This window comes from Pelodiscus sinensis, chromosome 3 (genome assembly GCF_052426305.1).
Source record: "Pelodiscus sinensis isolate ZL-2025 chromosome 3, ASM5242630v1, whole genome shotgun sequence".
Taxonomy (NCBI): Eukaryota; Metazoa; Chordata; order Testudines; family Trionychidae; genus Pelodiscus; species Pelodiscus sinensis.
Window position 1 is genome coordinate 20999218 of NC_143054.1, and position 23045 is coordinate 21022262.

Consider the following 23045-nt stretch of genomic DNA (forward strand, 5'->3'; position numbering starts at 1 on the left):
TCCTACACTTGGTAAGTAACTTCTTTCTTTTATTACACTAGTATATATAATCTCTTTGCCTCTGTAATTTCCACTCCCATTAATCTGATGAAGTGGGTTTTATCCATGAAAGCGTATGCCCTAACAAATCCATTAGTCTTTAAGGTGCCACAGGACTCCTTGTTGTTTTTTCATTTACAGTAGCCTGTGTGTATTGAAACAATACTCTTAGCCAATGTTTCAGATTTGCACTTTACCCCTTCATGAAAGTCAGTTTATGAAATTATAATAAAGCAGCCACGACATGACACAGGATGAGTTCAGTGGCCAGCTATGGCCATTATGTTTATGCATCAGCATCTGAAAGAGAGGAAAAATGTTACTGAGTTGCTTGATTTTTGTAGACTTCTCCATTAGTCATTGTACAGAGGGTTTACTAATAATTTGCAGTTTGTCAGCCTTGCAATTCTGTCATGGGTCTGAGAGTCTGTTCTCACTTCTAACAAGCCATAGTTCTGATCACCTTCAAGAACAGATAGGCCCTTCATCAGATAGTGAGACAGCCCCACCTTGCTATGTGATTCTACATGAGCAAAGTAAAAGACCCACAAAGGGTCTCTAGACCCCACTATAAACAGATGTAGTTCCACTGACCTACTTACCTAGTTTAGTCTATATGTTTTTCTCCTTAGTTGGTTCAGGATCAACAATCCAGACTGGCCCGGCCAATACATAACCATGGAGACCAGACTCTGGTTCAGACTGCTCACCTGGAAAGTTTTACAAGAATATTATTGACAGACTAAAGGATCATAGACACTGTACTCTGTTGGCTTTAAACCTACTGACATTCTGAAGCTGGGAAGTACTCATGTTTTACACTATCAGCTCAATATCACAGGAGCCAGTTAACATAGAGGATCAGAGTTTGAAAGGTATTGAGGTACCTTGCTACCTGTAAAAATGTACCCCAGAGTATTTTAAGTATAGCCAAATTCTCCCTGTTTAAACCTACCCATTTTCTTCTTGGTAGGGTCACACTGGCCTCCACAGGTCCAAATGCTGCCAGATGATACTTTAGGAGGAGAGCAGACCATGACTGTGCAGTGCAAATGCACCTGAGTAGAAAGAACAACTTGTTGGTAAGGAATCTATTTGTTAATTTTACCTTTCCCCGACTATTTACCAAATCTATGCTTGTACAGGGCAACCTCTGTCAAATCTGTCATTGAATCTCTAGTTCTGTGTTACAAAAAAGATTCTAAGAGAGTGGTTGAGACAGGAGGTTTTAACCCACTAGGCAGCTTATTAAGAAGCTCATGATAAACGGCCTCATGTTGGTTTCTAATGAATTTGTGAGATGTTACCTGAAGTTGAAAGGACTAAAGTTTTTTTTGGCCCTGGTTACCAGAAGCAGCTACTTTGAGTAGGAAGAGCAACTGGCAAGGCATCCTAAAATGGACAACCCTTGACCGTCATCTGTTTCCTTCCTTCACCCCCAGGCTTGCCAGAGACACAGATTAACATTCTAGGTCTGCTGCCAAATCCATCTGTTCCTCTGCCCTCCCTGTGACGGGGCATTCCTTATGCTTTATGAAAAGTTGCTTCTAATATGAATGACATAACTGGGAAATGCTTCATGCAAGAGGGTTCATGTAAGGTATCCCAGGCAAGATTATGATTTACTGAATGTGATTATCCCATTTGTATGCATGCAATGGAAAAGCCAAACAGGGTTTAATGGCTCATCAGTTAGTACAATGGACTTTGCATTCACTTGTTCTTCTTAGGGACCTACCATACTGCTTCTGACTCAAGGATGTTGTAGAGTCAGGTGACCTGCTCACCTGATACTAACCAAGTCATTGGTCTGATGAACTATTCTACATAAGGCTGGGGAGAATCAAAGGTTTCCTACTTTAAGGAAATTCTGTGTAAGGCAGAAAAGGAAAACAAGGATGGCTTTTAGTTTGCTTTTCTTCTATCTGCCACCCCAAAGAGATACTTGAAAACACCCCAAAACAAAAAGGTCTATAGCTGAAAGGGTAGAGGAAGAATTTCTGGACCCAGGCCAAGATGACACCTAGCCAATGCAGGATTCTATCTGAAATAATTTCTAGGGTGAGACATTATTAGTTATATCCAGTTTCTTTAGTGACTCTAGCTTAGATTGTGTGCTCTGTATTATTTTCTTAGTAATCAATTTTGCTCTATTTGTTAGCTCTCTAATCACAGTGCTGTGTCTACACTGGCCCCTTCTTTGGAAGGGGCATGCTAATTTTGAACTTGGGAATAGGGAAATCCGCGGGGGATTTAAATATCCCCCGCGGGATTTAAATAAACATGGCCACCGCTTTTTTTCTAGCTTGGGCAAAAGCCGGAAAAAAGTGTCTAGACTGGCGCAATCCTCCGGAATAAAGCCCTATTCCGGAGGAGCTCTTATTCCTACTTTGAATAGGGCTTTATTCCGGAGGATCGCGCCAGTCTAGATGCTTTTTTCCGGCTTTTCCCCAAGCCGGAAAAAAAGCGGCGGCCATGTTTATTTAAATCCCGCGGGGGATATTTAAATCCCCCGCGGATTTCCCTATTCCCAAGTTCAAAATTAGCATGCCCCTTCCGAAGAAGGGGCCAGTGTAGACACAGCCTGCAGTTTAACTATGAAAAGGTGTATCTTGTTTCTAGTTTATCATATAACCCAGTTTATATAATTTCTAATGGGAGGGAGGTGAGAGACATGCATACACATTGAGGAAGCAGGCAAACTTAATATAACTCTGGGTTGGTCCCCAAGGGGGCTGTGAACATCTGGGAGCTGGAGTAAATCCCTTAAGCCGAGTTTCCCCACAGCTGTTCTCATTGTCTGTATTTTATTCAGCTGGGAATGGTCCTGCCTGTGTGCTTTGCTAGAGGAAGCCTTAGTGCCTGGCTCAGCAAGACATGGTTAAAGCGAGGTCCAGGTTGAAAGAATAGGCTCTCCCAGTGGTATCTCAGAACCTCATTTGGTATCCCAAGGGATCTGAAACATCATACTCCTCACTAGCCAGGCATTTAAGTTGGCTGTTGGATGGGATGGAATAGAAGCACGTGAGCTGAGTGGTATTTCATATGGCTGTTATGGCACAGGTTGGTTTGCCTGTTTGACTTTGTGCCAAACATTTGAGTTGAAGGACCAAGAATCTGATCCTATAAAAAATAAGTGTCAGAAACTGTATAAGCATTATATACCCATACCAGGCCTTTTAGTTTAGTCCAGCAAGTACCACATTAAGACACTAAAACTGTGTTGCAAGATAAATTTTGGCTTTTGAGAAACCAGCCAAACTAAAGTATCCATCAGTCAGACTTAGTGGCCTGTCAGTCGTCCCCCAGGTAGCTAAGTCACAAACTCGGTGTTATCCTTTCAGGCATTTAAGCTGGGCCTATTAATAGAGGAATTTAGAATAGCATGTTTAAGTCTGTTCCTCAGTATAAATATATTTCCTCTATTTAGAGCAGGCAATGTTAGAATATCATTTCAGAGCCTAGATTCTCTAACTTCTCTTAATCTTACCTGGCCTAGCAAACGTATCATCATCCTTACTGCCAATCTTTTAAAGTGAGGGGGATGTTTCACTCTCCTGTTAACAGAGACTGGATAGAACTCTGTGACAGATTTGTTGTTTTCGTTCCCACAGCTATTTGAGAGATCAGAGCAACAACACAGTTAGATGTTAAAAAAGTGCTTCTGATGATCAGTTTGGTCATTAAAGCTACTTCTACTTGCCTATCCACAGTAATGTTCCACTGTGAGGTGCTGTTGAAGTCTGAAGACCCAGTCATCCAGCAAGTATTCAAGTGTAATTCAACATTGGGTTCCTCATCTTTTAGCTCTATCTCAAAAAACATGGGTGCCAAGGCAGGTTGAACTATTGCCATATTTGGTTCATAGAATTCCATGAAAGATTCATCTTGAAAAGAATGGGTTTGGGAATTTTATTAATTTGAGAACCATTTGATACAATCCTAGTTTTTAAAGAAGAAAACTTATACAGAGGCACTGGAATATTTTTAATAGTGGGGATGCTGAAAAAAGCTCCCTCTACCACTGTCCACTCCTCCCCTCAGACCTGGGGCTAGGAACAGAGCTGCGTCTATGGGAAGGTGGGATCCAGACAGTGGTAAGAGGGCCTAGGTTTGGGCCACAGCCATGGATGGGCACACAGATAGGTCCTGGAGATGGGGATGGCAGCTGGGACCCCAGGTGCAAGACCTGGGCACGGGGCAGCAGCAGGGACCTCAGGTGAGGGGCGTTTCAGCTATTCCCCCTCACCTCTAGTTCCCTCACCTATGATCTTACCTTTGGATACCTTTGCAATTATATTCAGAGCTTGTCTGGTCCTCCTGTATCCTACAGAATATAAACATTAAAAATGGTGTTTTATAAGATGCAATTAAACCCTTGAGATTAGGAGTTGTAAGCATTCAAGTCATGCAAATGTTTTAAACTGGAGGGAAATAAAGTCACCTACCTGACACATTTGATCTCACCATCACTGTACCATAGCCAAAAGGAGGGGATCCATTTGCAGGTTGGTTGCTAACCACAGCAGTATGGGTCAGTTTCTCTTTTGTTGGGTAATAGCACAAGACTGTCAATCTAAAATAAGAGAACTATTGGAGATAGTATGGTAAGAGTGCCTAGGAAGTGAGTGGAGTCAGCGAGCAGCAGTCCTACCTATAATCTGGATCTCTTGTGATTCTAGGCGGTCCCCATGCTGGGAGAATCTCTTTCTCATAAGATATTTCATTTTCATAAATAAGGCGATCACCTTCAAACTGTGTGAGCCAAAAATTGATTAGAATTTGAGTTTACTGAGAAAGTGGGGAAAAAACCCTCTTTCCAGTGGCTTACCTTCAGTGAAGTGCCACAAGTGGAAACGTGGAACTGGAAGAAGGCTTTTTCCTCATTAAATTCTTTGGGCTTGCAGCTGCTGTCCTTTAGTTTTGTTTTGCCCATGTCAATAGAAGGAATAGTTTTCATAGGGGTAGAGACTGTCACAGTTCCATTAGGGTAGCATACTAAGACAGTCAGAGAGGCTGTTAAATTGAGGAAAGGCATCACATTCCATTTTGTAGAGCAATACCTAGATCTCGCTTACCTATAAATTCTGAAGAATTGAAATTGCAGCTCACAGAGAATGTTTTTATGGTCTCCAGAGTATTTGCTTTCTTGAGTACAAGGTCAAACCTAGCTTTGAGTTGCTGAAAGGACACTTCCTATAAAGAAAAAGACAATATTTCTCCAGGCAAAATAGTTTACTGATCATAGAGAGAAGGCTCTCTTTAAACACTAGCAAAGATATAACATCTGAGACAAGCATGAAGATATAACATTTGAGACAATCGCGAAGACTTAAGCCTGACCCAACATGGGCCACAAGTCAAGTTTACTGGTGCAGACTAGTTGGGCATAATCCTAAATGCTTCACTGGCGATTGTATAGTAGCCTAGATTTGTATTATAATGTAGATTTTTGCATGAGCTAAATGCAACTATAGCTTAGTCACCCCATTAGCAGAAATTCTTTATCAAGAATCATTTTGAAACACGGTGCTTGACCCAATATGGATGAGTCTTAACACCTGACAATTTTGTGTTTGCTACACAGGTCTGGGGGACCATTTCAGCCACTGCACTGGGTAAATAAATGCAGTGGAATCATAAGTTAGAAGTCAGATCTCTTGTTGTGGTTTTAATTACTTATTGGAATCTTATTTTCCCTTGATATTTTCTGCAGTAGAAGTGGTTACTGTAATGTTATATGGCAAGCCTGAGGGTGGACAGCCTTTCCTTCACGATAAGAAACCTTTTAGATAACAAAGCCTTACAATATCGTCTGCATACCTCATAGACAATCCCCATAGCAAACAGAGGTACTTGCAACACCAGATGGGTAGAATTGGTAGTCAGGAGATACCTATCTGAGAGCACAGTATGCTGATTCAGAGGTCTGTTACCAACGTACAGATTCCAATACTGATGCAGAGCTGAAATGGGAACTGCTAGATACAGGTTCTCTTTATCACAATAGCCAACTGCTTCTGGTAGTTCTGTGAAAGAAGCCAGGATGTAGATTGGATATACAAGTTTCAGCTACAGTATTTATTCTTATCATGGAAAAAATGTTTGTATTGATACAATAGACTGTACTAAATCCCTACTGCTAGACGGTAAGGTATTGTATACAAGATATGGCTGAAAGTCCCAAATGATTAGCAGCTGCCCAGCTGACTTAAGGATAAACTCCAACCTTAGTAAGACTAGTTGGGCTTTATTTTATCTCTGCCATCTTTCAGCCCAACCCAAAACATGTTTTCTAAGCCATGGCCTACAATAGGGCATTATTTCGAAATAATAAGCAGCGCATCCACTCTACCAAACTGGATATTTCTAAGGCTGGTTATTTTGAAATCTGTACCCTTGCTTTCCTGGATGAATAAGCATATTTTGAAATAAATGACTCCTGAACTAACTATTTGAAAATAATTTCCAAGTGTAAGCATGCCCTAAGATGAAGGATCAGAAGGATCTTGTGGCCAGGCACATTGTGAAATCCAGAAGTTGGAGAGACTGTCATACAGTAGGTCTTAATTGTTGACTCTCTGACCTATTTGGACTAATTTTGCCATTTCTAGAGATTATAGAGCAGTGTTTGGGCTAACTGAACTTTATCCTGGATGTGAAAGCAGGTTATATTATAGGATAAGTCAAAATCAAGGTCTGCAAAATATTACCAGTATATGCAACATACTGGAGTTGACTGGCTTTGGTTAGTTTGACTTTTTTCATTGGCCTCGACTTGCCATTTCTTTTAAAAAATGGTTTCTGACCCATGACTAGGTTTTATTCCTTTAGTATCTCAATTATCTTTGACAGAATGAAGAAGAGCTGCCATCTGAAAAGCAACTTAACTTTATTGTCAGTAATGAGCAATTATAGAGTGGGATTTTCCCCAAAAGCTCTCCTCACTGGTCTAATTTGGTTCCCATTGAGGTCAATGAAAATCCTGCCCACATTATACTAGTATCAGCCAGTCCAGAAGGAAGCTTACCAATATCAGCAACCACACATTCTACTTCTGCTGGATGATTATATGGTTTCTTTTCAGGACCCACATCTAGCGTATAATTAACACGGAGGGTATATTTTGTTTCATTTCTATTCACATACTGAAAGAGAGTCAGAAGAAAGTGAAATCTCAGCAGCATTTGCTTCCAGCTCAGATAAGAATGCACTTACCCTGCACACCTGTTTTTGTTCTCCACAACTGAAAACAACATTGATCTTCACATAACAGCCCTGTGTGAGCTGGTCCAAGATTGCATTGAAGGGCCTTTCCTTCCTCACTCATTTCATACAAAAGGAGTATAGCCCATCCCTACCATATTACAAACTCGTGCTGCAAATGTATCCAACCCCAGGCTTCGATATCTATTTGTAATCTGCCTAGCATTTACTCACTTGGTATGCTGCTTAACTCATAGTTTGAACTGCATTATGGAAAAAGCAGCTTGATGAATGATTTGATGTTGGTTGACTGCAGTATGGCAATAAATGATCACTGTGTTTTTCTGAAGTAGGCAGTCCCATCCCAACAAGTAGTTATTTAATAGACTGGATAAGGTCCTACAGCTGTACAGTCTGTGCATGACTCTTACCCTTGCCAACATCAGAAGAAGCCACAGTTTGTAAGTTTAGTCATACCTGAAGTTGCTTTTCTCATGCAGTCTTGTTATACTGCAAGGCAGGTGCTCAAGACATTTCAAACAGAATGTTAATTCTGATCAGGCTGGTGATACCTTCGTTGGCATTGTGTGACTGGTGGTTAGTAATGCCAGATGTATGTTTTGAACAATGGCTGCCTTAACATGTTCACACGACAGTCATAATTAGGGCCCTACCAAATTCATGGTCCATTTTGGTAAATGGAATGGCCATGGAATTTTAAAATCCTTAGGTTTTGTAACTGTGGGGATCCAAACCGAAAAGGGATTGTGTGGGGGAGGGTCACATGACTTTTCTGTGTGTGGAGGGGGTTGTAATATTGCCACCCTTCTGTGTTGCTGCTGGTGGCAGCACTGCCTTCATAGCTTGGATCTCAGCCAGTAGCCGCAGAGTTTTCTGCTTCTGGGAGAGGTTCACTGAGGTGGATCTGACCTGGCCCTAGGAACAGCCTGTGCTGGGGAGGAGGAAGTCCCATTGCTATCCAGCCAGGGACTAGCACTTGGAGCCTGGTGTATGGTAGGGTCCACCAGCCCTGCCCCTTCCTAGTTCTGGGCCCAATTCTCTGGATTAAAGGGGTCTTGGGCTGGCTGTGTATGTGGAAAGTGAGGGTGACCATTGCTCCCCTCTGACCAGAGTGCCCTGGCATGGTTGCCTACAGTACCTACCCATAAGGCCAGCCTTGTCCCCCCAAAAGTGACAGCCCCCCCCATGCTTTGAAACCCTCATTTCTGCTTTGCTGCTGACAGTGAGGCTATCTTCAAAGCTGGGTGCCCACTCAGCAGCTGCCCCTCTCCAGATATCTAGCTGTGAAGGCAGCACAGAAGTAAGGTTGGCAATACAGCAATCCCCCTCCACTAGCCCGATTCCAGAGGGGAGACCAGATTTTATGGTCCAGGATGTGTTTTTTATGATCGTGAATTAGATAGGACCCTAGTCAGATGTGTCATGTTCTCTAACATCATAGCAGAGCTGGCTGGGAATTTTCCAATAAAGTGCTGGAAGTTAAAATGATGATTCAACAGAACCATCCCTGTTTGCAGGAAAGGGTTGGTTTCAGTGAATTTTGACTCTAAAGCTTTTTGAAATGTCAAAATATTTTGTTGAAATGTTTCCCAAAATGTTCTGTGTGTTTTGTTGAAAATTACTTTATTTTTTAAAATTTAGGCTCCGTCTATGCTATGTGCTAGGGGTGTGATTCTCATCTAGCACACATATACTTATGCTAGTAAGAATATAAATAGTAGCGTAGCTACAGAAGAATGGACAGTAGCATGGCTTACCCGTACTGTGTACAAACCCACCTGAACTTCATGGGTACATAAGCAGCACAGCTAAGCTAAGCTGCCACTGCCTGTTGTTACTGTAAGGGCGGGGTTTTGACTAGCTTGACCTTGAAAGATTTGGGGGTTCATGAAAATTTGAGATTTTTGACCCAGTTCAGGACAGTAAAGTTTCAATAACTTGAAAATGTGTGAGATGGGAAGAACAGTTTCCTCCTGAATTCTACCTCATAGCTTCCTTATCTTACCTCCTTTAGAACTGTAGGGTCATCAAAAGGAACTTCTAAGTTAAATCCTTTTGTTCCATTGGGAAAAGTAATTTCATAAACATTGTACCCATGATGCTTTGCCTCTCTTGGGGAAAGTGGCACATTTCCTATTGTGATTGTCACCAGAGACACATCAGGAAGAAAGGATCCAAATGCAACATCAAATGTTCTCTTCTCTGGAAGAGTATCTGTTAGGTTGATAGCATATGATTACTGCAAATAGAAGATTAAATAAACACAACATGCCTGAAGGAACAGGCCTTACTTTCTAGAGATCTATTATAAGAGTTATCCCTGTGTTACAGTCAAGGAATTTAGACTAAACAAATATTTGGGATATGTAATATGGTAGTGCTACTATATTAAAGTGTCGGTGATGGATAGGAGAAGTGCTGGAAGCAATGGTGACTAAAGGGTTAAACTCAGGTAGCTAGGGGGTGTTGGCAGGGAGCCAGGAGAGCCAGTGGGAAAGGGAGTTGAAATCTGAATTGAAAAGATATACCTGCCTACTGTTTTCTTTGTGGGTTTAAGTTAGGAGCTGGAGGAAACAAGATGAATTGAACCAGGCAGAACATACCTACAAGGAATACTGGGCATGGAAATGGACAGGACCTTGAAGCATGGATCATGAGTAGATAGGAAAATGTATATTTAGTCATGATCAGGTTATTTTCTTTGTTTTGTTAAAATTCTCTTTGCTAAGTCCATGTGCCCCCCCCCAATTCACTGTATCTAAGCTGTAGCCCTGAAATACAATTTTCTCTGTTTTAATCTGTTCTTTTTCTCAGTTGCTCTGTAACACCTAGCAACCAAGTCGCTTTATCGTGTATATCTTTTTGTTTTGTTAATAAAATCACTTTTTTTTTAAGGCGATGATTTGATTCTTGTTTTCTGGAAGGCATCAGGAGGTCTGTGTATGCATGCCTAAGACTGAGAGGTCAGCTGTCAGGGTACGTCTACACCACAGAGGACATTGAAGCTGCCGCTGTCAATCTTCCAGGGTTCAAATTAGTGGGTCTAGTTAAGACAGCTAATTTGAATGGAGAGGGGCACTCCTGTTGATGCTGATAGTCCTTACTATTGAGCTAGCCACAGGAGGGACTTACTGTTGATGACTGTTGGTATTCGAGGCAAGAAAGGTGTAGTGATGGGCTTGATCACAGTGTACTTGGTCATATGCCAGTCTACATCTGTCCAGATATGATCCAAGAAAAAGCTGATACTATAGATTACTCCATGGACTCCATTGGCCACAGTGCTCTAGGAGATAAGATTTCAGACCAAGGAGAATTGAGCATGGATAGGATTGCAGGTTTGTCACACTTGGGAAAAAAGTCAGAGAGCGCCCGATTTTCCCATTTGTCCGTGACTTTTTCTGTGTATCACACCCCCACAGTGGTTGCTCCTGACACACAGACCTGTGTCCCGCTCTCCATTCTGGGTGTTCAATGTCACCGTGTCTTATCCAACTCCCTGTTATGACTGGAAGAATGTCTCCCATTTTATCCTCCACTCTAGTAATGTGCTAGAGTTGGCCAAGATAGTTTGTATCCTGCAGACACACTGCATCAGCTCCATCCCAGTGCAGGAGCTGCACTGCCCAGCATAAGGGGCAGGACAGTTAGGAATATGGTAGATTCTTTGCTGGCATCATGTACATTGCAGTTGAAGCTTCAGAGGGCAATTTAAGCATAAACTTATATTTGGGCAGGCAACCAAGAATCAGGGACTGACTTTCCCTAAGCCTTTCTAAAGTATACCCCAGCTTTGCTCAAGATGAGACAGCTATTGAGACCTTCATAGCTTTTTAATACTCTTAATTCACTTTAATATCTGGAAGAAGTTAGCATCATTCATACAGCACATCTCCACCCATCGGTGCTGACTCTGTGGGTGCTTCAGGTCTACAACACCCACAGAGAAGATTAGCAGGTGCTCAGCATCCACTGGAGCATCCAAGCTCCCCCTCTCCTTCCCTCCCCTCAGCACCTCTTGCCTGCTGGTGGCCCCGCTGATCAGCTCCTCCCTCTCCCTGCCTCCAATCTGTTTTGCAGCATTCATGAGCTGCTGAGCGGGAAGGGAAGGAGTGGGAACAGGATGTGTTTGGGGGAGGGGTGCAGAAAGAGGTGAGGCAGAGGTTTGGGAGAAGGGGTGGAGTGGGGACAGCATCTGGGGCAGAGGGGTTGAATTCCCAAGCTAGAGAGGAAATTGGCACCTATGTCTCCACCAGCAACTGGGTTGATGGACTACCGTTTGGAAGTTTTTGACCTTTTCCATTAAGCTGTTAAGTTATGATAGGTTCTCACTAACCTTTAATCTTCCCTCCGGGGCTCCAATGGGTATAGTAATTTGAATGTGTGTCTTGTTGTGTTCCAGAATATAGTTCTGTTCAGGCTGCATTATTCTTTGGCCATCGACTCCCACTGAAATGTTTTGGGTTACAAAGGTGGATCCTTGAGGCACTAGTGTAGGGATAATGTTTGGCACAGTCCAAGTTATAGAAGTATCCGAGAAGCTGGTGCCATCTGTTGATTCAGATAATCAGACCATTCTTCAGTGCAAGAATTTGTATTTCTAAAGAAGCAGGATTGAGCTTGATTTCATAACAGCTGCCGCCACCTTCTCCTCTTCTTTACCATTCCATCCCATCTTCCCATTCTATCCAGGTATTTCTTTGGACATCACGAGAGCATAAATTATCTAGCAGAGATTATCCCTCAACAATGGCCATTTTGTCATAAGAAAACCTGGTATTCAAAGTAGTCTGATCAATGTCAGATGAGTTACTACTTTCTTACAAAGATACTCACTAGCCATGCTAGGCACCTTCCTCTTAAATCTCCTTTCCCTCTTAAAAGACACTCCACAACTTCCCATTCTTTATTACACAAGAAATCTCACCTTCTTTTGGTGTTGCAACTCTACCCTAGGCATTACCTAAATATGACTCCCAACCCAGTGGTAGAAATAGGGTTTTTTTGGTCTTGATACTCAGTTGCAAGTTTTTTTGATACAGCTTTTTTGATGGCTTATTGCCTTTTTGTAAAGGTCGGTATAAGGGTGAGGGAGAACTGAGAAAATGAATTAAGGAAATCCTACTTTGGAACACCTCTAGGATAGGTTTGTTTTTACATTGCTTCTCTTGAACAGCCAGCTGCAGGTAGGCCCAAAGGAAGCGTTTTCTACTAGCTTGCTCAAGTGGCTGTTCTTAGTAATCTTGGTAAATTGTGAAGCGATTCGTACCTATAGGACATGAGACAGTAGTGTCAATCAACAGAAGCAACCATCTCTGCTTGTACATGGAAGTGGAACTGACTGTATTCATACTCACACCATTAGCCTATGGAAAGATAAGAAAAACTATTGCTAGAAAGAAAGAGAGAGTGGAAACAATATTACTCTGAGTCCCACTATAAGAGCTACCACTCACCACTGTAAGTTTGGATTCATTACTGGAATATGGAGCACGGAGGAACACTCGAGCCAGGGTATTATTGAAGCTGTAACCCAACTTGGCTGCATCGCTTACCATTATTTTCTTTCTCCCTGAAGGAGAAAGAAAGATCAGTTGCCATACCTGGTACTCAACTTTTTTAACCTGAAAGAGAAACATAGTTGGATGAGATATAAGTGAACCAAATTATTCTGTCATTAAGATTTAGGCTCAAGGGAATAACATTTGAGGACACTGCTGGCCTAGCCCAAGCCGGAAGTGTACATGCCTTACATGAAGGCAAGGCAGCATGCAGCTTTTGCAGCCAACTTCCAGAGAAGCCACATGATCTTTACCTTTGGAGCTAGTTTATATTTGTGGGCCTGAAAGAGTTCCCACAATTGAGAGGCCCTTTAGTGCTTTAGGTCAGAGCGACTCAACCTTTTGATACCAGGGACCAGCTTGCTGCCTTCCTAAACTGTGTCAGGGAGATCTCAGGAATTGGTGCCAGTCCATGGACTGGTCACTAAGGGTTTGTCTAACAGCAATGTTATTTTGAAATAACTTAGTCCTCGTCTACGCAGCAGGCAGTTATTTTGAAATAATGTTGAAATACTGTCAAGCTGGAAGACTTCTTACTCTGTCTGACTCTTGTAATCCTCATTGTACGAGGAGTGAGGGAAGTCGGAGGAAGAGTGCTCTATTTCGAAATAAGTGCTGCGTAGACACTCCCAATTTCGAAATCAGCTATGCAATTGATGTACCTCAATTTGTGTAGCTCATTTCGAGTTAAGCCCTGCTGTACAGACACACCCTAAAAAACATTGCTTTTGGTAACTTCACTCCCTTAGTGTGCTTTTATTGTTGGAGCAGCCTATAGCTCAAATGCCAGACGAATTTAAGGAATAAAATTCATACAAATGGCCATATTTTGTTATTACATCCACTTTTCTCTTCTGTAGTCTAGTGAGCTTGTTATAATTTGCACAGTGTCCCTTATCTATGAAAGTTCTCCTCTCCTGGGAGGCTGACTTGCATTTCCTTGAGAGCATCTCTGCCTTTCACGCTTTTCTAGAAGAGCTTATAGGGTGTCAGAGGTCAAGAATGACAGAATCGTCACCCAAGCCATTGATCTATGTAGGAGAGCAAGGGAGCCAGGGAAAAGTCATTAGAAAACATGCTCCTCCATACCTCTGGCAGAGCTGACATCCATGTTGCAGTATCATCATCTGAAATTGCAGGAACATCAGTCTTCACTGACACCTGGAAATAGGGCAGAAAGAGATTTTGGGCAAACATGAATACAGCATGCCTTTATGTCCTGAGGAGGCAGGGAGCTTTGAAGGAATTAGTGTCTCAGTGATGTATGAAGAGCATTATCAAGCTACATGGGATAGCTCAGTGGTTTGAGCATTGGCTTGCTATACCCATGGTTGTGAGTTCAGATCAGGAATACCCAAAATACTGAACTTTACAAATTTTAATCTATTATTAAGCAGATGCACTTTGTCTGTAGTACATATGTGAAATTGGCAAATGTCCCTATTGCTCAAGTTGAGAGCTTTTCCTTATCCCATGATATAGGTAGTGTAGAGTAAACTGCTCGTGCCAGTGTTAGCTTAGAGAGTGCACTGATTTGCAGAGAACTTCAGTGTTACAGCTTTTGATGGATAAGTTACCTCCATATAGTTTTCTTCACATACAATTTCTCTTGGAGCCCACGGAGAGTAGGTACAGTATATAGGGTAGGTGTATGTGGCAGCTCGCCTCATGTCTGGAGAGGAGGACACTTTTATGTTTATAGTAAGAGAAAACAATTCATCTGCCTAGAAGAAATGGAGTGCAAAGGAAAGTTTTCTAGTAATTTAAGAAAGGACTTGTTAGACTTAAGTAGTAACTAGTATTCTTGCCACAGATTTAGGGCATTACAAGAAGTCAGAGTTAAAAAATGTGTTAGCCATAGGCTGTTTCACTGAAAAGAATAATCAGGATAATTATCCCACTGCACTGACCAAGCGGAGATGAGACATTGGTAGTATTTATCTGGATAAAGCCATTCATGGTCAACCCTATACAGGCAGTCCCTGACTTACGCGGATCTGACTTATGTCGGATCCGCACTTACGAACGGGGCTTTCTCGCCCCGGAGCTCACAGACAGCTGTCAGCCACCTCGACCTCTGGGCGAGAAAAGCTGCTCCCGGTGCCCCTGGTCTGCTGGGGACTGTCTCCAGCAAACCAGGGGCATCAGGAGCAAAGCTGCAGCCCTGGCGGGTTTGCTCGCGGTGCCCCTGGTCTGCTGGAGACGGTCCCCAGCAGACCAGGGGCACCGCGAGCAAACCCGCAGCTGTGGCGGGGTCCCATGCTTCTGAGACTTTGCTCTGGCAAAGCCTCAGAATCGCAGGACCCCGCCGAGGCTGCGGCTTTGCTCGCGGTGCCCCTGGTCTGCTGGGGACCGTCCCCAGCAGACCAGGGGCACCGCGAGCAAAGCCGCAGCAGCGGCGGTTCCCGCGCTTCTGAGGCTTTGCCAGAGCAAAGCCTCAGAAGCGGGGGAACCCACTGCTGCTGCAGCTTTGCTCCCCGTGTCCCTGGTCTGCTGGGGGGGGGGGGCTCAGCTAGTGTGCCCCCCCAGCAGACCAGGCTTTTGTTGTGGACCCTGGGGCAGAGCAGCTGGGGCGCTGCCGGTTGGTCCCGCAGCGCCGCTCTGGGCACTACTGGACCAACCCGGCAGCACCCCAGCTGCTCTGCCCCAGGCGTCCTGATTCAGCCGCTGCTGGTCAGTTTCAGCAGTGGCTGAATCAGGACGCCTGGGGCAGAGCAGCTGGGGTGCTGCCGGGTTGGTCCAGTAGCGCCGAGGAGTCGCGCTACTGGAGCAACCCACCAGCACCCCAGCTGCTCTGCCCCAGGCGTCCCCAAGTCAGCTGTTGCTGAAACTGACCAGCGCTGACTACAGGAAGCCCGAGGCACAGTTGCTCTGCCCTGGGCTTCCTGGAATCAGCCGCTGATCAGTTTCAGCAGCAGCTGACTTGGGGTTCTTAAGTTGAATCTGTATGTAAGTCAGAACTGGTGGTCAGTTTCAGCAGCGGCTGAATCTGGACGCCAGTTCCGACTTACATACAGATTCAACTTAAGAACAAACCTACAGACATACAGATTCAACATACAGAACAAACATACAGATTCAACTTAAGAACAGTCCCTATCTTGTACATAACCCGGGGACTGCCTGTAACTCAGTGATCTCCAACCTTTTTACACCCAAGATCACTTTTTAAATGACAGACCAAGCCAAGTTCTACTGCCCCGCCCCTTCCTTGAAGCCCTGCCCTCTCTATTCTCCTCCTCTCCATCACTTGCTATCCCCAATCCTTATACTGCTGCTTTAAAAAAAAATTCTTCTGTAGGAAGAGGTTTTTCCAACATTTGGCCTGTCTAGACTGGACCAAATGTCAGAAAAAAACCCCTTCTTTTGGAAGCCACCTTATTCCTTGTGGAAAGAGGAATATAGGGGTGACCAAAAGAGCCTGTTTGCTCTTCCACTAAAAAGCGGAAGAACAAACGCAACCCTGGATGCAGAAGAGTTTTTCTGGGATATCTCCAGAATCCTGAAAAACTCTGCAGTCTAGCTGGACCCTTGCTGTGTTGAGACAGCATGTGTAGTCTCTGGGGTGGGAATGAGGGATTTGGGTGTGGGAAGGGGTGAGAGGTGCAAGCTCTGGGAGGAAATCTAGATGCAGGATGAGGTGGAGAAGGGGACACTGGCTCGGGGAGGAGGCTCCAGGCTGGGCAGTGTTGGGATACTAAGCAAGCCACAGGCTTGAGGATGTGAGGGTGCAGGAATTTGGGTTGGGCTATGTGAGGGTCTGAGGGTAGGAGGTTCCAGTGTTTGATAGGCTCAGATCTAGGGTTTGGGGAAGGGGGAATGCAGGAGTGGTTGTGGTCAGATGGGGGCTTGGCCCCAATTGGGGGTTTGTTGGCCAGGCTTCATTTTTAAATAAAATACTATGTTAAACACAAAAAGTTTCTGCATTGTCTTTATTTATGAGAATGGCAGGAAACCTGCCTTGAGTCAGGGGTCACTGACCCATAGAAAAGTCATTTGGGAGCAGGGGACACAGTACTGGGGAGGGGTGCTAGTGGGTTCTGGGGCAGGGAACAGGGTGCCAGTGGGGGCAGGGGAGAGGAGGCAGGGTGCCAGGACAGGTTTCTGCAGAGGGGAGCAGGGGGACAGATTTCTGTAGTAGGAGACAGGGTACCAGAAGGAACTGGTTTCTGCAGGGGAGGTAGGGTGCCAGGGGACAAGTTTCTGCAGAGGGGGGTCAGGTTTCTGCAGCAGGGTGGGGGAGGGCAAGGGAGAGGGAACAGGGGGCCAGGAGGGCGGGGGACAAGTTTGGGGCAGAGGAGAGGGAACAAGGTTGGGGGCAGGGAGTTCCCTACACCAGCCACGGAGGGAAGCCTCCGACCTGCGCTCCCTCCGGACTGACCACAGGGCAGCTGGGCTGGAGCAAAGAAAAGTGGCTGCCCAGCCAGCTGGCCATGGTGCTCAGCCAAGGTGCCACCAAGCTCCACATGGGCAGGCACAGAGGGGAAGCTGGCACAGAGGGGAAGCTGCCGATCAGCTGGAGCGCGGGGTAGCCTCTTTCAGCTGAAAGCCACAGCCAGCTGGCTGGAGTGTTTCAGCCCTCCCAGCTCCCACCATTCCTCGCAGCTACTCACCTGTGGTGTTGCTCGGTGAGTAGCTGCTCCTCAAATGAGGAAATCTAATGTAAATGCACTGTGCAGGTGCGCAGTTCAGAGAGGGCTCAAGAGCTACTCTTAGAGCCCCTGAGATCTACCGGTAGCTTGCGATCTACTGGTTGGTGACCACGGCTATAACTTCACCTTGTATTTACCTCAACTGGCATCACCAAAATAAATACTACCTGTATCTCATTTTCACTTGGCCAGTATACAGAGAGAGCTATCCCAATATGAGATACTTGTTCATCTATGAAAAGGCCTTTTTGCTAGAAATTAGTATACTTACAGTGCCATTAAGCAAAGACCTAGCAGAATGCAAAGCTGGTCACTGTTCTTCACACAACTTCACCCCATTTCACAGCAGAGTAGATTCTCACTGGAACTTTTTACTTTACTTGAGTCCAGAGCTTCTGTGACTTCCCAGCACTAGGCCAAGCACTTCAGTGGGTGATGTATTGTAGCCAAGGTGTGGCAAATAGCTCATCCCCTCATTGTTACTAGGGTTCTAAATCACACAAGCTTGTCACTGGCCTACACCTGAAGGTCTGAATTAGGACACAAAATACCACTCAAGTTAAGGCAGTAAGTGCCTGCCAGAATAAGGCTACAGATGCTGCCTTTTCAGCAGAGGCCTACAATTCTACTACTTTCCACTGAGAATTTCAAGACTCCCCAGCAGCAACAAGGACAAGTTTGAACTAGCAGCTAGTGAGCAACAACAATCTCATCTCCCCTCCACACAGTCAGCATGACTTCTCATGTTCCCATCATGCCCTGCTGAGAAGTCACACAGCAGCCTAGTCTGGTGGCTACTCTGCATTTCCTCTAGCAACTGTTTGAAGACCAGACCTCCATGGTAGGCTTTGGGCCTCACCTCATTTGCCACATGACAGCCAAGTACAGAAGCCCGGAAGATAGGATTGCCCCACACATCTTCAGATAGGACATAGCCACAGCGAGCAGCCATTTTCTCCTCAAGCAAGACTGTGCCACCAGAGGGATCTAATGACAAGGAAAAGACACGTCTCTAGTGAGTAACAAGACATGCAAAACAGGTGGGAAAAGCTTTCGTGATTCATTTGATGTGGGTACATCAGGAACATGCGTTCAGAGTGACATTTAGATGGAGTTACAACCCCCACCACCATTCAGAAGGTCAGTTTAACTTGGTCAAGCCAGCATGCTCCTTTAAGAAGCAAACAAGACCATGCTTTCAAGGTGAACGTGACAGCTCTGTACTTTCACAAGACTCAGCTATTACATTATCTTACTGCCTAATCCTCTGTACATAGTATCCTGTACCTCAGATGTCTTGAGGAACCATTCAGAACAGTTTCCTGAAATATAACTGTCAAGTCACCCAAATTTGGTGCTCACCTCTGTTTGCCAGGGTGCAGCATTCTAGTGATCATGGAGGGATTTCATAAGAGGTACATTTTTAGTTGGGGAACTAGGCAACTGTTTGAAGAATAGGAAGTGCTAAGGGAAAGCTCATTAGCAGATGATATGGAAGAGAGATAGGTCTTTTTTAGTGTGATAGGCTGCAAGGGCTTAATCAGTGACTGATTGATACTCAGTAACTTGGAGAGTTAGTAACATTGTATTAAGTGAGTTGACTATTCCTTCAATTAAGGAGCTAGTTTAGTCAACGACTAGATGTAGGAATCAACATAAGACTAGTAGACAGAGTTTAACGAGCAGCCATGCCTAGTACTTATATAGCCCCAGTTACTGGAGAGTTTGAGCACCTCACAATCTTTAATGTCATACACCCCTCTCATGTAGGGAAGTAGTATTGTTCCTACCTGTAAATAAGAAACTAAGTGACCCAAGTTCAGCAGCAGAGTAGAGACTCAAACCCAGGTTTCCAAAGCCCTAGACCACAGGACTATCTTTCCTCCTGTTTCCTACTTACCTTAGATGTAAGGCTGTGGTCACCAACCAGTCAATTGCAGGGTCAACTGAGTCCGGGATCAGCTGTGGAGTCCCCAGCTGACCCTGGGCTCCCCGCAGCTGCGCCTTTGAATCACGCGGATGCGTGGTTTAAAGGGACAACCACCAAATAGCTGATCCTAGCGGCATGCAGCATAGCATGGACTCTGAGTCCCCCACTGATCCTGGGCTCCAAGGCTGGGGACTCTTGTGCATTTCAAAGAAGGCACCCGCATGCAGCCCAGAGTCAATGGGCTGTAAGTGGAGTTCTGCATTCTTTGAAATGTACAAGAGCCCCAGTAGGGGCTCTTGTACATTTCAAAGGAGGAATGCGGAAGTACCTATCGACTAGTCGATGGAAATTCCATTGACTAGTTGACTAGTCAATTAACCACATTTTAACATCCTTACTACCAACAATGGCCAAGGCCATAGCTGTTAGGCCATTAGTAAATTACATCACTCTGCTCCAACCATCTGCCAGCTTTTTAAAACAACATTTAAACAGCAGGCCCCTCAGCAGCTAACTTACAGGTTCTGCATTTAGAGGCAATTTTAGAAGTTCCCCAGCCTGCCCCTGGCTTGAGATCTGCCACTTTGGTACTCACCCACAATCTCCAGAGTGAAGAACTTGCCCTGCAGGAAGAGTTTGTCCAGTTTCACCCAAAAAATCCTGGAGGGGCAGCTGCTCTCTACAAAACCTGGGGTGCAGAAAGAGGAACAGAGGCTGAACAGCAGGCAGTTCCTAGCCCTCTCATGAAAAGAAAAGGGAAATGTTAGTGACAATCTCTTGTTGTATCCTTTTACCCACCTGGGGGAGCTGCCTGCCCCATTTGGGTCCTTCCTAGCCTGGGCTGGAGCCAGAGAAGGAGAAGTGAGATTCTGCAATACAGACAAGTGCTGGGGTGATCAGAACAAAGCAACTGGAAAGAACAGGGGGTGGGGGATGGGATCAGAGTCCCTTTACCTGCAGAGCAATCTGCCTGCAGCCTCCATGCTTTCCCACAACCCCAGGCAAGTGGGGCTGGATTGCAAAGGCTCCTCCCCTCTCTGGCATGCTGACATGGAGGCTGGGCCAGCCTAGGAATAGCAAGGGGGGAGCTGCTGCTGGGCCTGTTCTAGAGCATAGGCCACTCTCTCTTTTGGATTTCCCAGTGTAACTCCAGGAGGAAGTGTTTGTTCTAGGGGCTGGATGGGGGCAGGTTGAATCCTCTTGTATGTCCTTTAATCTCATCTGGGGCAGAAGAGGAACTTTCCACAGCTAGATGTTTGTGTGCCAGGAGGCGCTGACATGGAGGCCATTGGAAGCAGTTCTCGCAGATCCTATTGTTTTGCCCTTAGATATGGGGCAGTTCTGTAGCATTTCCCCAGCAGGTTTTCATGTCATTGCTAAATGTCTTCGTGACCCAGCAATGCCAGAGATAGCAGCTCTGTGACAGCTGCCCTTTGCTTTTCTGAGGCCAATCCTGCTTGCCCTTTGGTTTGTTTGATCAGTTTTGGTGAAAACTTTTCACTCTCTCCTGAAATGCTCAGCTGTAACCAAGAGGGTCAGAGAGGCGTGGCTCTGCTCAGTGATCAGCCAGACTCAACATGTTAGCAGAGAAGACAGCTAATGGTTTGTTAGGAGCTGTATTACTGGGAACAACAGCATCATCCACTTGTGGGAATGGGAATGGGAATGCTACTACCTAGGGAGGGGAATTCAGAAAGTGTATGTTTGGGGTGTCATTCTGATAGACCGAACTGGGACTTTTGCAGTGGCTTGGATGAATTTCACCTGTTTCCTCTGGGGTGTGTGACACACAAACTGGGGCAGTGAGGAAGTTCAGTAAGGTAAACGTTCTTTTCCTGTTGAACTAGAATATCATATCTGAATAATGGTGGTGGCCCCCCTCTAATACCCATTTTGGGGGACCAGAACCATTGTTAATGCAGCTGGGGCCTCATTCTTCTGAGCATTAAATTCATTCACTTGTTTGATTAGCTCTGTTCTGTTTTACGAGGAGGTCAGGTTTATAATAGTTTCTTTTACGTTGGAGAAAAGCAAGACCTGGGAAGGCCATTTGCACCCATGATACGGAATTGCAGGTCTGCCTCCCCTTCCATCTGAGGATCTCCAGGCTCTTCCAAAATAATGGATTCATTCACACAGCTGGCCTGTGAGGTCTCTTTATGTAGGTGAGAAGCTGACACATGCTGTAATTCAATGATTTATATAAAAAGGTCCAGAGCATGGACCTACAGGTCTCCTGGTATTGTGTTTTGGCTACAGAGCCTTTTCCCTTCAGGGCTATGTCTACACTAGCGGGTTCTTGCGCCAGAAATATGCAAACGAGGCTAAGCGTGGAATATCGCTGAGCCTCATTTGCATACCTAATGAGCCGCCATTTTTTGCAGAAGAGGCTCTTGTGCCAGAAGGAGCATCTACACTGCCCCTTCTTGCGCAAGAAACACCCTCTTGCGCAATGCCGTTATTCCTGAAAATAATTAGTGAAGCGGCATTGCGCAAGAGGGTTTTTCTTGAGCGAGAAGGGGCAGTGTAAACAGCTCCTTCTGGCTCAAGAGCCTCTTCTGCAAAAAATGGTGGCTCATTAAGTATGCAAATGAGGCTCAGCAATATTCCATGCTTAGCCTCATTTGCATATTTCTGGTGCAAGAACCCGCCAGTGTAGACATATCCCAGGAATGCCTGATCATTTAATGAGCTTCACCCAAGCAGAGAGGTCTGGCCCTCAAGCACCGATTAGAGAGCAAGATTTGGGGCTTGTCTTGCTCCACACGTGCTATGGCTCCTGGGAGCACACTGCCCATCCCTTCCAGCCTGTCCCTATGCATAGGGGTAGCCAAAATGCTCCATGAGCTGTGCTGCCCTACCCCAAACACCACTCCTGCAGCTCCCATTGGCTGGGAGCCGCTGCAAGGGCAAGGCCTGCAAACGGGGGACCAAAGTAAAGAACTGCCTGGTCAGGCTTCCATGTAGGACCTGGCTGGAAGGGGAATGGTGGATGAGTTGATTCATGTGTGCAGTTCAAAAAGTGTTTTGGAATCCTTTGAGTTGACCGGTGCTGTACAAGTAGAACTCTGTTTCTATGTGGGGCTGGAACTGTGTTTCATATTGTATTGTAGAACTGGAAAATTAACACAGAAAGCTGACTTTAATGGGAGCTGCGAGGACTCAGTAACTCTCTCAATCAGGTTTGTTATTAGCGATTTAAAAAAAAAAAAGTCCAAACCTTTCAACCAGTGTTCAGCTTTCTGTCTGTCTGTGTCAATGAACCCCACAGGTGGCCTAAATAAATGTTTTTTGGTTCTAAGTGTATGGACCTTTACTTTTAATTGCCTCCCCTGCACTCATGGGCTACGTCTAGACTGGCGTGATGTTCTGCAAATGCTTTTAACGGAAAAGTTTTTCCGTTAAAAGCATTTGTGGAAAAGAGCATCTAGATTGGCATGGACGCTTTTCCGCAAGAGCACTTTTTGCGGAAAAGCATCTGTGCCAATCTAGACGCGGTTTTGCGCAAGAAAGCCCCAATTGCCATTTTCGCGATCGGGGCTTTTTTGCACAAAACAATACCGCGTTGTCTACACTGGCCCTCTTACACAAAAGCATTTGCGCAAGAGGGCTTTTGCCCGAACGGGAGCAGCATAG

The 23045-nt window shown here is 45.0% G+C and overlaps 1 protein-coding gene across 1 annotated transcript; it reads right to left on the minus strand.

Moving 5' to 3' along the window:
- Positions 1-204: 204 nt before the first annotated feature.
- Positions 205-20500, minus strand: LOC106731259 (uncharacterized). Its single transcript, XM_075923439.2, has 23 exons — positions 20364-20500; positions 20208-20278; positions 20005-20097; positions 18339-18466; positions 14405-14551; positions 13917-13988; positions 12723-12890; positions 12536-12632; positions 11603-11817; positions 10399-10552; positions 9272-9480; positions 7070-7187; positions 5863-6068; positions 5118-5235; positions 4871-5037; positions 4694-4794; positions 4488-4615; positions 4316-4366; positions 3743-3926; positions 3530-3653; positions 995-1097; positions 642-749; positions 205-339 (listed from the first exon to the last, which is right to left on the minus strand). The coding sequence occupies exons 1-22, from the start codon at positions 20459-20461 to the stop codon at positions 652-654; spliced, it is 2850 nt and encodes a 949-aa protein (XP_075779554.2). The 5' UTR covers positions 20462-20500; the 3' UTR covers positions 205-339; positions 642-651.
- Positions 20501-23045: the final 2545 nt, after the last annotated feature.